This window comes from Euphorbia lathyris, chromosome 3 (genome assembly GCF_963576675.1).
Source record: "Euphorbia lathyris chromosome 3, ddEupLath1.1, whole genome shotgun sequence".
Classification (NCBI taxonomy): Eukaryota; Viridiplantae; Streptophyta; class Magnoliopsida; order Malpighiales; family Euphorbiaceae; genus Euphorbia; species Euphorbia lathyris.
In genome coordinates this window covers 59,541,605-59,556,074 of record NC_088912.1, presented here as the reverse complement: position 1 = coordinate 59,556,074, position 14,470 = coordinate 59,541,605, and the positions used below count along the sequence as shown (strand labels likewise).

The 14,470-nt window shown below is 38.4% G+C and overlaps 2 protein-coding genes across 2 annotated transcripts; one reads left to right on the top strand and one right to left on the bottom strand.

Moving 5' to 3' along the window:
- Window positions 1-7,002: 7,002 nt before the first annotated feature.
- On the bottom strand, window positions 7,003-10,211 carry LOC136222633 (uncharacterized). Its single transcript, XM_066010375.1, has 5 exons — window positions 10,079-10,211; window positions 8,869-9,115; window positions 7,820-8,774; window positions 7,329-7,737; window positions 7,003-7,241 (listed from the first exon to the last, which is right to left on the bottom strand). The coding sequence occupies exons 4-5, from the start codon at window positions 7,641-7,643 to the stop codon at window positions 7,113-7,115; spliced, it is 444 nt and encodes a 147-aa protein (XP_065866447.1). The 5' UTR covers window positions 7,644-7,737; window positions 7,820-8,774; window positions 8,869-9,115; window positions 10,079-10,211; the 3' UTR covers window positions 7,003-7,112.
- A 1,710-nt stretch (window positions 10,212-11,921) lies between these two features.
- On the top strand, window positions 11,922-13,868 carry LOC136222632 (glycerophosphodiester phosphodiesterase GDPD1, chloroplastic-like). The gene is made up of 5 exons (XM_066010374.1): window positions 11,922-12,214; window positions 12,295-12,479; window positions 12,800-12,859; window positions 12,938-13,318; window positions 13,387-13,868. Exons 1-5 carry the CDS (start codon window positions 12,118-12,120, stop codon window positions 13,762-13,764), a joined length of 1,101 nt encoding a protein of 366 aa, XP_065866446.1. The 5' UTR covers window positions 11,922-12,117; the 3' UTR covers window positions 13,765-13,868.
- The last annotated feature ends 602 nt before the right edge of the window (window positions 13,869-14,470 follow it).

The window sequence follows — 14,470 nt, the reverse complement described above, 5'->3', positions numbered from 1 at the left end:
ATCACTCTAGACTTTCACACAAAAATAAGAATTGGTGTAAGAATTACTTTGCTTTTCAAGACAGCACTTTGAGTTGTTATTTGGTCAGCGTTTCGACTTGGTAAAGATCTGCATCGAATGAAGCATTTGAGAGGCCTATTTATAGTGACAGCTGAGACCCCAGTCATTTCGAATTTTGAAATAACCGTTGGAGGGAAACGGCTTCCTGTCGCTTTTGCTCGGTCAGTGCTCAGCGTCTTTGGCCAATAAGAATGTTGCATCTTCTGTCTTCGTTAGCGATCACTTGGTTTTGCTCAGGATCGTCAGAGTGTCTCCACATTTACGGAAAAGTCTTCCAGACAGCTTTCTGCTTCGTCTGAATATTTCATTAAGTGGAAAGACTTTATCTCCAAGTTGTTCAGGTCAGCTGCTGACCTGACTTCCTTGTATGCTTGACTCAGCAACTTCGGCATGAAGCAATTGAGTATTTCTTCTTGATTCTTCCTTCCGCTGGGTTGAGCTTTGTTCTGCTGGGCCGCAAGGCTTGTGAATGTTAAATGGGCTTTGACCTTCTCTTGTGGGCTTTTGGGTCTTGATCTTTTAATGTCTTTTAATTCTTATAAATCAATTAACTCAACTTTGAACAAACACATTAGTATTAATAAATCAAATCATTTAAATTTAATGTGTTGGAATATTTTATCATGGGAATTTAAATATACTTTAAATAATTTTGTCAAATCAAAATAATGTGGAAATATGTTTCAACAACTATCTCACAACTAGTCTATACTCTTCAATTCAGTCTAAATCACAAACTAACTTAGGCATCCGAGCGGGGTTCGTCGGATTCCGGCCCCATATTTGTTTCTGTTTTACTGGTTAATACGACAACTGATTGCCAAAGGTAAGTTAGACACGTTGGCAAACATCATATTTACGGTTATCAATTCTTTTAGGGTGTTACTGTATACCACTCCCTTTTTACAGCCCCCGCCCCCCTACATACCCATTATGCCCCTTCCATTATTTCCCAAAAAAATTTGAAATCACCCTCCTCTCTCTCTTTTTCTCTCCCGAACACAGCACATAAGCAAAAATTATGGATCCGAGAATGTCGGAACACGAAAACTCCGAAGACGAGGTAACAATCTAATGTATTTTTAAATTTTTTAAATTTTATTGATTTTATTTCTGTTTTTCGATAAGGGCGGGTCACGGACCCGCCCCGCTTGAGACGAGGGCGGGTCTAGGACCCGCCTTGTTTCAAGTAAAGACGGGTCTAGTGACCCGTCTATATTAAAACAGAGCAGGACCTGGACCTGCCCTCATCTAAAGCGGGGCGGGTCCGTGACCCGCCCTTCACTAAAGGGAGGCAGGTCCTGGACCCGCCTCCCTTTGCATGTTGGCTGGTCCTGGACCCGCCTGCTTATGTGCAGGAGGTCCACGGACCCGTTTAGCGCCTAATCTAAATATAATTGACAATTTTTTATATATATTTGCATGTATTTTCAGGAGGCAGCTAGAGTTTGGGTTGGCGACGGAATCGATTATAGTCCTTATTTCATAACGAGCACGTTATTTCAAACAAGTATGGAAGCAATTCAATGGGCGAAAAAAATTGCAACCAAAAAGGGTTTCGAGCTTGTTATTTCTTCGCATAAACACGGAGGTAAACAAATTCTTTTGAGATGTTCACGTGGCGAACGGTATAGAGGATTGCCTATTCCTTTAGAAGATGGTTTAAGTAGGAAAACAAAAACTAAAGCGTGCGGCTGTCCATTTCGGCTAAAAGTCAGACAGTTGCAAGATTTTTTGGGTTGGCAGATTGTTGCTAATGCTGGGGAGCAGAGTACGCATAATCATGAAATGATGGTTTATGCGGAGGGACACCGACAGATAAGCGGGCTTAGTCCCGCAACGAAGCTAATTGTGCGTGACATGAGTTCGTATCAAGCAAAGCCGTGTGCTATTATGACGGCACTTCGTAAGAAACATCCAGAAGATAACCCAACAATAAAGCACACAATTATAGAGACCGGTTGAGGAAGGATGGGTTTGAGGGTAGAGATATGATTAGTCAGTTTTTCCATCTTGCCGTCACGAACAAGTATTATCATGCTTCGCTTGCTGATTCAGAAACTAATGTATTAACACATGTACTTATGGCACATCCAGCTTCTGTTGAATTACTACGGACATACTACTGGTATATTGGCATGGATTCAACCTACAAGACCAACAAGTACAGAATGCCATTCTTTGAAATTGTTGGGATGACTCCATACAACAACAATTTCAACCGGAATTATAAGTATCAGAATAAGGATTATTAGTTTGGTTTTGCCCTTGGACAAAATTTACATGTTCGATCTTGCTCATATTTTCATAATCCATATCCGTTTGGATTGGATTACCATTGGTATCGCACGGTGCCATAAACCTATCAATTTTGTGCGATAAGGTAGAAAATTGGGCTTGTAACATCGCGACTGGATCAAGGTTCACTATACCTTTAACCGATGATGTGGTTGAGGATGATGGTTTTGCCATCGGTATATGTCCACGTTCTGCGGGCCACATACTGCTAGTGCATTACATAGACCAAAGGGCATTCTCCTATATGCAAATGTTCCATAAAGACATGTGAAGGTTGTTTTGTCTTGGTCATCCGGGTAAATGTAAATTTGAAAGAATCCGGAATAACCATCTATTAAACAATAAAATGCATGACCGGCTATCCTTTTGATCATTTGATTAATGAAAGGTAGAGGAAAATGATCTTTCCTAGTTTCTTTGTTTATGTTCCTATAGTCTATACAAACCTTCCAACCGGTGGTGGTTCGCGTAGGTATTAATTCACCTTCGTCATTCCTTACAACAGTTATGCCTCCCTTTTTAGGTACACAATGGATTGGACTAACCCATTCACTATCCGAGATCGGATAAATGATTCCATTATCTAAAAGTTTAGTAATCTCATTTTTTACTACTTCTTTCATGTTTGGATTTAACCGTCTTTGCCTATCCGCTTTAGGTGGCTTATCTTCTTCTAAGTGAATTCTGTGCATTACGATACTAGGATTAATTCCTTTTAAGTCTGAAATTTGTCATCCCATACTTCATATCCTATTTCTAACAACTTCTTTCAATTTTTCTTCTTGATCATTTGTTAATTTGTTAGAGATAATTATAGGTAGAGAATCGCCTTCGCCTAAGAAAGCGTACCTCAAATGACTGGGTAATTCTTTAAGTTCTAATTTAGGGGGTATTACAATCAAAAGCAGAACTGGTCCATCTTCTCGAATCAAAGGCTCTGGGTCCTTATCTTCTAATTCTTCACCCATTATAGGTTCTATTATTTCTTCTTTTTGAATAACGTCTTTGACACATTCTTCAACTAAGTCAAGTTTCATACAGGCGAATTCCTCCATAGGATATTTCATCGCTTTGTTCATATTAAACTCGATCTTATCTTCTCCTATCCTTAAAACTACTTTCCCTTCTGACACATCAACTAGAGAACGTCTAGTGTTCATAAACGGTCTACAAAAAATTAGTGGACAATTAACGTCATATGCAAAATCTAATATAACAAAATCGGTAGGAAAAATAAATTTGTCGACTTTAACTAAAACATCCTCAATTATACCATATGGTCTCTTAGTGGTTTGATCCGCTAATTGCAAAACCATATTGGTACGTTTGATATCTTCTTCTAAACCTAACTTGTTAAAAATAGACAACGACATTAAGTTTATACTTGCTCCTAAATCACAAAGACAACTCGGGAATTCAATATTTCCCAACTTATACGGAATAGTAAAACATCCGGGATCTTTGAGTTTAGTGGACAGAGTACTCGACACTATTGAACTACAGTCCTCAGTTAGCGAAATAGATGAAATTCCTTCCCAACTAATTTTCTTCGAAATTAAATCCTTTAAGAACTTACCATAGTTAGGAATTTGTGTAATTGCATCCATAAATGTTAGATTAATGTGCAAATTTTTAAGTTTATCCAGAAATGTTAAAAGTTGTTTGTCATAGTCCTTATTTCGGACTTTGTGCGGAAAAGGTGGTTTGGGTACAAAAGTTTTTGTACTTGAGTCAATTGGTGAACTTTTTGTGTTTGATACATCTTCTTTGGACTTTGGTAAATCAGTTCCTGGTAAAGTCGAATCTCCGGGCATTTCCGGACCTAGATAATTTTTCCCTGAACGAAGAGTGATAGCCTTTACCTGCTCTTTCGGATTTTCTTTCGTATGGCTGGGAAGACTTCCCTCTTTTCGGGATGGAATTGATTTAGCAAGTTGACCAATTTGGACCTCTAAATTATGGATGCTAGATGAGTGGTTTTTAATAAGCTGATCGAATTTATTTTCGATCCGTTTAAAACCATCGTCGTGATTACTTATTTTTCCACTCATAGCATCTATGAATTTGTCGATTTTAGAAGATAAAGTGCCAATCGTATCTCTTGACTGATTTTGATAATTATTGGTACGATTTTTATTAGCACTTGCATTATTATTATTGTTATCTTTCCAGTTAAAGTTAGGATGATTCCTCCATCCAGAATTATAAGTATTAGAATAAGGATTATTAGTTTGGTTTTGCCCTTGGACAAAATTTACCTGTTCGATCTCACTCATATTTTCATAATCCATATCCGTTTGGATTGGATTACCATTGGTATCGCACGGTGCCATAATCCTATCAATTTTGTGCGATAAGGCAGAAAATTGGGCTTGTAACATCGCGACTAGATCAAGGTTCACTATACCTTTAACCGATGATGTGGTTGAGGATGATGGTTTTGCCATCAGTATATGTCCACGTTTTGCGGGCCACATATGTTATGCAGGATGCGACCGAATCTAGCTATCGTTGGGTTATGGAGTGTTTGAGGAATTTGATTGGGTTTGACATGAACCCGACAGTTATTTTGACTGATAGAGAGTTAGGATTGATGAGGCCAGTTAGAGAGGTTTTCCCAGATTCTGCACACATGTTATGTACTTGGCATATTAACAAGGATGTAGAAAATAGAGTCTACAAACTCATGGGTGAAGACATGAAATTTGCTTCAAAATTCAAGAATGGTAGATGGAAGAAAATAATAAATTCTCAAACAATAGATGAATATGAGTTGGAAGTGGCCAAGATGAAGGATACAATGGGACGGATAGGTAATGTGGTAGCTTATGTTGAGAATACATGGTTAGTCCACAAAGAGAAGTTTGTTGTTGCGTGGACTAAAGATTTCTTACATTTTGGCAACGCAACAACCTGTAGAGTGGAGAGTAAACACTCTTCTTTAAAGAAATGGTTGAATTCCTCTACTGGATCCCTCGATACAGTTTGGGCCAAGGTTCACTATGAAATTGATTTGCAAGTCGTCAAAATCAAGTACAAATTTATTCCATTTCCTTACTGTTATTATTATATTTGAATTTAGTAATATATATTTTGATTGATACTACATGTTTATTCGTATCAGGGGCACTCTTGAATCTTCAAGACAGAAAAAGCTTGTATCGCACTTCGGATTTCCGTTCGAATACTTGACGTACAAAGTGTCCCACCACTGTTTGGAGTTGCTTGGTGCTGAATATTTGTGAATGCAAAAGTTGAGTTATGAAGTGGATGAACGTTGTGATCATAGGTTGAGAACCTCTTACCAGATTCCGTGTGCATGCGAGCTTAGCCGAGCGTTTCGTTCATGTAAATCGGTAAGTATTTCCAAGATACATCCATTTTGGAAAACACTTGTCATTGGTCAACCTGATACCAGTGTCAATTTGGAGTATGTTCATGGGACCGAGGAGCGGGAATAATTTCACTCTCTTGTTGATGAGGTCGATAAAAGCGATCCAACCTTTATACGCAATGTTTCTCAATTTATTCACCGACAACTTCATCCAGACGAAGCTAGATATTATGAACCGGAAGTCAAAGCCGATGTTCGAGGACGACCGAAAGGATCTTTATCAACCAAATGTATGCCCAGTGAGTGGGAGTACCATAACAGTCGTCGTGGACAGACTCAGTCTTCCAGTTCGGGTCAGAGTCGTGGGCGCTCTTCTAACCGATCAGCAGGTATTTTTTACTGTTATTTTTAATTTACGTAATAATTGTGTATAGAATAAATTGTGTTCCTTTTACTATTAAATGTTTATTAAGTCCAGAGTTGTATTATTATAGGTACTGCTACCACTGAATGTGATATTACTGATTACCATAATTATGACAAAATCGTTGAAATCATAAAGCCTTATATTGAATCCTATCTCGATGTCAAGGGTGATGGTAACTGTAGGTTCCGTGTTGTGGCAGACCGAGTATTCGGTGATGAAGAGAGTTGGTATTTTGTTAGAACGGCTATAGTGAATGAAATAATTGCTAAACGTACTTTATACAAGCCAATTTACTATGATGGGATTGCAGCGGCAGTTAAGCGGATTGCTTGGGATGGTGGGAATTGTACAATGGAACATTGGATTCTAACTTATGATGACCTGTATCCGATTGCATCATTATATAATGCTGCTGTATTTTTTTTTCGGATATGGGAATGAAGAGAGCTTATTTTCATGTGGTACTGTGCTACCGCTGTATGCACCCGCAACTGCTACACGACCACAACGAGAAATTATTATTGCTCATTTAGGTCGTGGGTACGAACATTATATTCGGCTCGATTTATCTAAAGATTTTCCAGTGCCGCCGATATTAATTAACTGGGACATATGTCGTCATAGTAGCGTTGAAGGATGGGACCTTTTGTATGCAGATCGGCGAGCACAGTGGGATAGAATATCTAGAGCTACAAGATATCGTGTTTAGTGTCATTACTGTTTAGTGAAATTACTGTTTAAGTGAAAGTACTGTTTAATTGGAATTACTGTTTATTCAAATTACTGTTGAGTGAAATTTCTGAATTTGAATTACTGTTTAATGTCATTACTGAACTTTAAATTACTGTTTAATTGGAATTACTGTTTAGTAAAACTGAAACAACTAAAAATAAACATACTAACAATACTGTTTAGTAAATACTAACAATACTGTTTAGTAAAACTGAAACAACTAAAATAAAGATACTAGTAATACTGTTTAAACATCACTAATCATTTGGCCAAATGCCAATCATGCATAAGCTTATCCACTTCCTCCGCCCACACCTCTGACGTCTCTTCATCTACGCATCGAAGAGCTGCTAACATGCCAGTGCACATAGTAGCCCACCGATTAACCCACTGCAAAAACAAAAAACAAAACAAAATCTTATTAATTAATATTACTGTTAAAAACTCGTATTAACAGATAAAATCAAAATTACTTACAAGCTCGCTGTTTGAACGAGTGAGAACCGTCGGTGGGTGTGCATCCATGTCGGGCATGATGTGTGGATGTGAATATCTAGTGTACCACTCCATGTACGTCTCATCACATGCTGATGGAATCTGAGCAAGAGTGTATATCATCAACATGAGCGTAGATGCTGCTGGGAAAAATCCCCAACTATCGTCAGCAACCACAACTGGATGCTCTAACCGATACCGGCTGCTATTCCAAGGACGTACAACCTTCGTGCCCCTGAAAGCTGGCATGGGTACAATCTGGATATACCCCAACTGACGGAGACATCTATCAGGCATATACGGCTCTATGACATCCCGGTATCGTATCCATCCTCTATAGATAGTCCTAGGTGCGGGTCACTATGTCAGGACCATATGGAATCCGCATCACCTACAAATGTAACAAGTTAATTATTATAAAAGTAAATTAATATATTTTAAAAAATTTATTGCTATACAAGTAGAAATCGTACATCCGCCGCTGTCAATCTATCAAGACGGCGACACAAATCTCTCAATCGAGTCTCTGTCCGGGGCTGCTGTGTCGGGATCCAGATACGAGCTCGGGGAGCGTCCAAATGGGGTGTCAGTCCCTCTCGTTGAGGCCTGAAACACGGGAAATACTCGTATATCCACGCCTGTAAAAGAGTCAGACAACCCGCTATCTGTCCACAATCTCCTCTACTAGCAACACCTAGCTGCCGGTATATGTATGCTAGTGTAGCTGTGCCCTAGGAGTATCTAGCCACATCTTCTACCCCATCCTGCACCTCTAGTACGCACGCGGGTCGGATTCAGTCGCCACTCTTGTCTATAAACAAGGTGGAACCGAACATCAAAAAATCCACCCGATAGCCTCAAACTCAGACATCCGACCTACAGAGCATAAAGAGACAACTGAAGTGCATAATACCCCGCCACCTTTCCAATGGGAAGCCAACAGCACATCTCTAGTCACCCCAAACAACTCCATCACTACCGACTGAAGCTGTTCCCCACCAATGCTAGCAGACACCAGTCGCCCCTCCACTGGGATACGTAGAATCTCCTAGACGTCATGCAGCATAATCGTCATCTCCCCAAATGGCATGTGAAATGATGACGTATCTGGCTGCCACCGCTCCACAAAAGCACATATAAGGGGAATATCAATGTGTGTGTATATGGTAGATGGGAGGTGTGATAGTTGCGATCCCCGTATAAGCGCCCTGACCTCTGGACGAGTGCTCGTATACCACTCATTCAATTTCCTGCAGAATGTCCCTCTAGTGTGGCCCCTGAGCTCCGACCTCAGCTGTCCGATCCATATGGTAGAAGCGACATGTCCCAAGAAGCTGGGAATCACAGTACCATCAATTGGTCCACCGGGGACCGGATCCGTCACAACCCAGTCATCGTCTACAACATTCCTCGAGCGCTTACTACTCCCTACAATAGTATTAAACGTATAACATTTAAACAATTTTTCTATAGTAAAGTAAATTAATAAAAAAAAATTATGAGAAAAATATAAATTATTTACCAGATGACTCGACACGACCACCCTTCCCTTTCGCCGCCCGACGAACTGGGCTAGGGTCGCTCTCGGGAAAATCCTCACCATCATCCATGGTAACATAATCCTCATCGTCACTCATAGGCCGCTGCACTGTCACGTGCGCCCTTTGAGCATCCGCCATGAGCCTCTCTGCTCCTCGTTCCCTCCGAACAGAGGCTGTGACGCCACGTCTAGAAGGATGACGATCTCCGGAACCCTCTAAAATGTCACGCTGAAAAATAAACATTCAACAGTTACTTATAAAAAAATTTCTAAAAACAATACGCTAAATTTCTAAAAACAGCAAGCTAAATTTATAAATATAATCCGCTAAATATTTCTAAAAACAACAGGCTAATGTTCTAAAAACAATACGCTAAATATTTCTAAAAACAACATGCAAAAAACAATACGCTAACTACTAATTTTTTTTTGTAGTTTTTAGTTTTCTGTCCCGAAAATCGGGACAGAAAACCGACCCGTTTTCATAGCGGCGGGTCCAGGACCCGCCGCTCTCTCTTGACGACGGGTCCAGGACCCACCGTTCTTCAAAACATGGCGGGTCCAGGTACCCGCCATCCTACATAACATGGCGGGTCCTGGACCCGCCATGATTTTACTCATGGCAGGTCCTGGACCCGCCATGAGTAAAATCATGCGATTTTCTGTCCCGATTTTCGGGACAGAAAACTTAAAAAAAATTAAAAACAAATTAATAAAAACTATTAAGTTCAAATTTTACCGGAATGATCCCTACTGCTTTTCCTCTATATCCACGTCCAGCCATAATTAGTTCGGGTTCTTTTTCGGATTTGAATTAATGTGTTTGGGAGTTAGAATGTCAATTTGAACTTAATTTTTCAAATCTCAAGGGGCGGTATGTGGGAAATAAGAGGGCGGTGTGAAACAACTCACTTCTTTTATCTTAAAATGGGAGTAAGTGAAATGAATAAGCAAGAGCCAATTAATTAAAGAAAGTTGTAATGAATTTACAACATATACGAGTTTTTATCAATGACTTAATAATAATCAAAATGATTGTTTTAATGAAATCAAAATGAAAAATTTAAATGCAACATTAAGGTTTAATCTTATTTGAAAATGTATTTCAATTGTAGTAATAAAACAATATTTAATCAAAAACATTTTAGAAGATAATTTATAATAAAAAAAAGGATAAGTACAAAAAAAATACCTGTGGTATACACTTTTTGCGAACTCGAATCTGTGGTAATTTTTTTTTTTTTGCAAACAGAGGTCTGTGCTAAACGCCGCTAGCAAACAGAGGCAAAATTGACTAACGGTGTTAAAATTCAAAGAGAAAAGAGTTAATTTGGTCCTTATATTTATTTATTTTATAAATTAACCACTTTAATTATCTAATTATCACAAATAAACCCCAAAATCAAAAATAAAAATAAAAAATACCATCTTCTCCTCTTTTATGCCCACTTCCACACCTCTTTCACTCATTCTTTTTCTTTGACCCATTTCAAACCTCTTTTAACCACACCTACTCTTCAATTTCTTCTTTTCTTTACCCCAATTAACATACCCTGGTTCACTAAATATGTGTGGCGGTGCCATTTTAGCCGATCTTATACCGCGCAATCGTGGCTGCGGCGTGTCCGCTTCTAACCTCTAGCCTAACTCATCCTTCTCTAAATTCAGCCTCTTCGAATTCTGTTCGGCCTCATTCGGTGATCACGACTCTTTCAATCTTAAAAACTCCCACCTTGCTTCAGGTAACAATTTTTTTTGTTTGAACTTAGTCGTTAGACAGATGGATTTTGACTGAGGAATTTATACAAACAGGTGGTGCGCAAGAGGAAAAGACGCACATTAAAAGGCAGAGGAAGAACTTGTACAGAGGGATAAGGCAACGCCCCTGGGGTAAATGGGCAGCTGAGATTCGTGATCTAAGGAAAGGAATCCGTGTTTGGCTTGGCACCTTCAACACCGCTGAGGAAGCTGCTCGTGCCTATGACAGAGCGGCGCGCGAAATTCGTGGTAAGAAAGCCAAAGTGAATTTTCCTAACGACGATTTCACTTCCAAAAATCACTCTAACCCACCTGCTCGTCGAAATGCCAATCCCTCTCTGTACCAACCCCTTACTTGTAATTTCAATGATCGCCCAAAAAGTCATGATCTGAACCAAATAGGACCAAACGCTTCTACTGATCCAATAATCGTTTCCGGGGAGGTAAAAGTGAAACGGGAAGAGGAGAGGGTGGAGGTGGAAGAGGTGAATCGCGGCGAGGTTGTGGTGATAGACTTGGAATCGGAGTCGCAGCAGGATGAGGTGATGAAATTGTCGGAGGAGCTAATGGTGTACGAGAATGTGATGAAATTCTATGAGATTCCTTATATGGATGGACAATCTACAGCTCCTAATAACAATGCCCAGGAAAGTGTAGTTTGCAATCTACAGCACCTAATAACAATGCCCAGGAACAAGAGAGGAGAAGAAGATGGAGATGATGATATTTTTTATTTTTATTTTTGATTTTGGGGTTTATTTGTGATAATTAGATAATTAGGGTGGTTAATTTATAAAATAAATAAATATAAGGATCAAATTAACTCTTTTCTCTTTGAATTTTAACACCGTTAGTCAATTTTGCATATGTTTGCTAACGGCGTTTAGCACAGATATCTGTTTGCAAAAAAAATAAAATACCAGAAGTTCGAATTTGTAAAAAGTGTATACCACAGATTTTTTATTTTTTTCTGTACTTATCCCTCTGAACAAAAAAATACATTCTAGATTTCTATTTTTTAATCAAATTCATAATGTGTGATAGGATATATAATTATATAATAAAATTGTATAATCCGTGCAACTCACGTCGTGTAGTTAGAAAATAAAAAAATGGAGATTTATTTAAAGAAATTTGAATTTGCGAAGGAACCAATTCCACGTGTATAAAGGTAATGGAAAACAATAAATAAATAAATAAAGCAGAAAGAAGGGCGTTAATAACGGAAAAGAAAGAGATTGAAGTTAATTTGACAGAAAGGAATGACAAAGCAGAGAGATAGATAAAGAAGAAGAGAGGAATATCCAAAAGCATATATCCATGGCGGACTGGAATATTCTGCGCGAAGATTCATTTCTTGTTTCTTCTCCTCTCCTCCATATATACCCCTTTCTTCTAAATCCATATCTCCGCCCTTAATCCTGCTCTACAATCCCCGCATCTCTTCTTCATCTTTTTTTTTTTTTTGGTTAAATGGCCCTTAAAGCTGTTCATGTATCAGATGTTCCAAATCTTGATCAGGTCCCTGAAAATGCATCTCTTTCTCTCTGCTCCAACCGCTTCTCCTCAGGTACTGTTCTTTTGTGCATTTCGATCATCATCAGGCAAAACCAAACCAAGGATTTTGAATTATTATTATTGGTTTTGCAGGGGTATTGGAATTAAACAGGGTCCCGTTTAAGTTCCCTAAGTTTCAGGTAATTGGGCATAGGGGAAATGGAATGAACATGTTGAGTTCCTCTGATTCAAGGATGAAGGCTATTAAGGAGAATTCTATAATGTCCTTCAATTTAGCCGCTAATTACCCCGTTGATTTCATCGAATTTGACGTTCAGGTAATTACCATCCATTTTCCGTTATAGATCTTGGTTTGGGTTTTAGAGTTTGCGCCGCGTACAAAACCTGCCTGCCATCCTTAATTTTATAATGATTGATAATTAAATAGTTGTTCTGTAATAATTAGGATATGTTTGAGATTATTGTGGATATTGAACTGATTGTGTTTGTTTATTTTGGTTGGGGATTTTGTTTGTTTGTTTCTTTTCATTTATTGAAATTGAAAGAGAAAAGAAATAAAAGATAAATTTGAAAATTAAGTATGTAGGTGAATGAGACAAAGAGAAGGAAGAGTGAAAAACGAGTGTCGTTTTTGTAGGTAACAAGAGATGGAAGGCCCATCATTTTTCATGACGACTTGATCCTCTCTGAGGATAATGTAAGTTCCTTGATTGTGTTTTTGTTTTATGTTTGAATTCCGTTGACAAGTGTGGTGATTGATATGATATGATTTTAGGGGACCATTTATGAGAAGAGAGTGACAGAGCTAAGTTTATCAGAGTTCCTATGCTATGGGCCACAAAAAGAAGAAGAAGGGAAGAAGGGTAAATGTCTGCTAAGGAAAACATACGATGGGAAAATATTGAAATGGAATGTTGAGCAAGATGATTGTGTGTGCACTTTGAAAGATGCATTTGAGAAAGTAGAGGCTTCATTGGGTTTCAATATTGAATTAAAATTTGATGATCATATTGTGTACCAGCAAGATCATCTCATCCATGTTATTCAATGCGTCCTTGAGGTGGTGGTTGAATATGCTCAAGAGAGGCCTATTATATTTTCATCCTTCCACCCGGATGCTGCATTGCTCATGAGGAAATTGCAGAGTACCTATCCTGTATGTATATCTTCTTGATTGCACTTATTGTACGTACTAGTGTCTGTATTCATATTCATATTGAACAGGTATTCTTTCTGACAAATGGAGGAGGTGAGATTTATTATGATGTGAGAAGGAATTCGTTGGAAGAAGCTTTGAAAGTGTGCACAGAGGGTGGTTTAAATGGGATAGTATCAGAGGTGAAAGGGATATTTAGAAATCCTGGAGCAGTTTCCAGAATCAAAGAAGCCAAGCTCTCACTTCTAACATATGGGAAACTCAATAATGTTGTTGAAGCAGTTTACATGCAACATTTGATGGGCATAGATGGGGTCATAGTTGATTTGGTGAAGGAGATTACAGAGGCCGTCTCAGATATCAATATCATCAAATCAAATCCTCATTTTTCAGACAAGGAGCTTTCTTTTCTTTTTAAGCTAATTCCACAATTGATACAGGCTTAATAAATGTACATACCATTTAAAATACATATCACACACCTTTTAACCACACTACTTAACATTCACATCCTTGGATTAATAAAATTTAAGAAACTGTTGATTACTTATTATCACAATTCAAATGGAAAAATATATCAACCCTATTAGCCCTGTTTTCAAACCTTATTTAACAATAAACTATTTAATATTTGATTTATTTTATATTCTATACTCTATAATCAGAATCAAATTACAATTCAACGCACTCGTCAAAAGATATTCCATTTGTTTGAAAATCAATCAACATATTTAATTAAAAACCAACCATATCTTAGAAATACAAACTAGATATTGGTGGGTTAAAATCAGCTTTGTGTTCCCAAGGTGAAGGAGCCATAACAATTTTGAGCATTATAAGAAAAACTAAACAACCACAACAAAGCCTTAGTCCCGAAATGATTCGGCGTCGGCTAACATGAATCATTATATAAAATCGTGAAATCAAGTCGTGTCCGCGACATAAATTCTCTCTCTCCACTCCCTCCTATCCACTACCATATTTTCCTCAATTTCCAATAAACTCATATCGCTCTCGATCACCCTCTTCCAAGTTTGCTAAGGTGTTCCCCTACCCCTCACCATTACATCCATTTGCCACCCTTCAGTCCTCCTAACCGGCGCATCAAACGCTTTTCGTCTTACATGGTCAAACCACCTTAGTCGGTTTTCC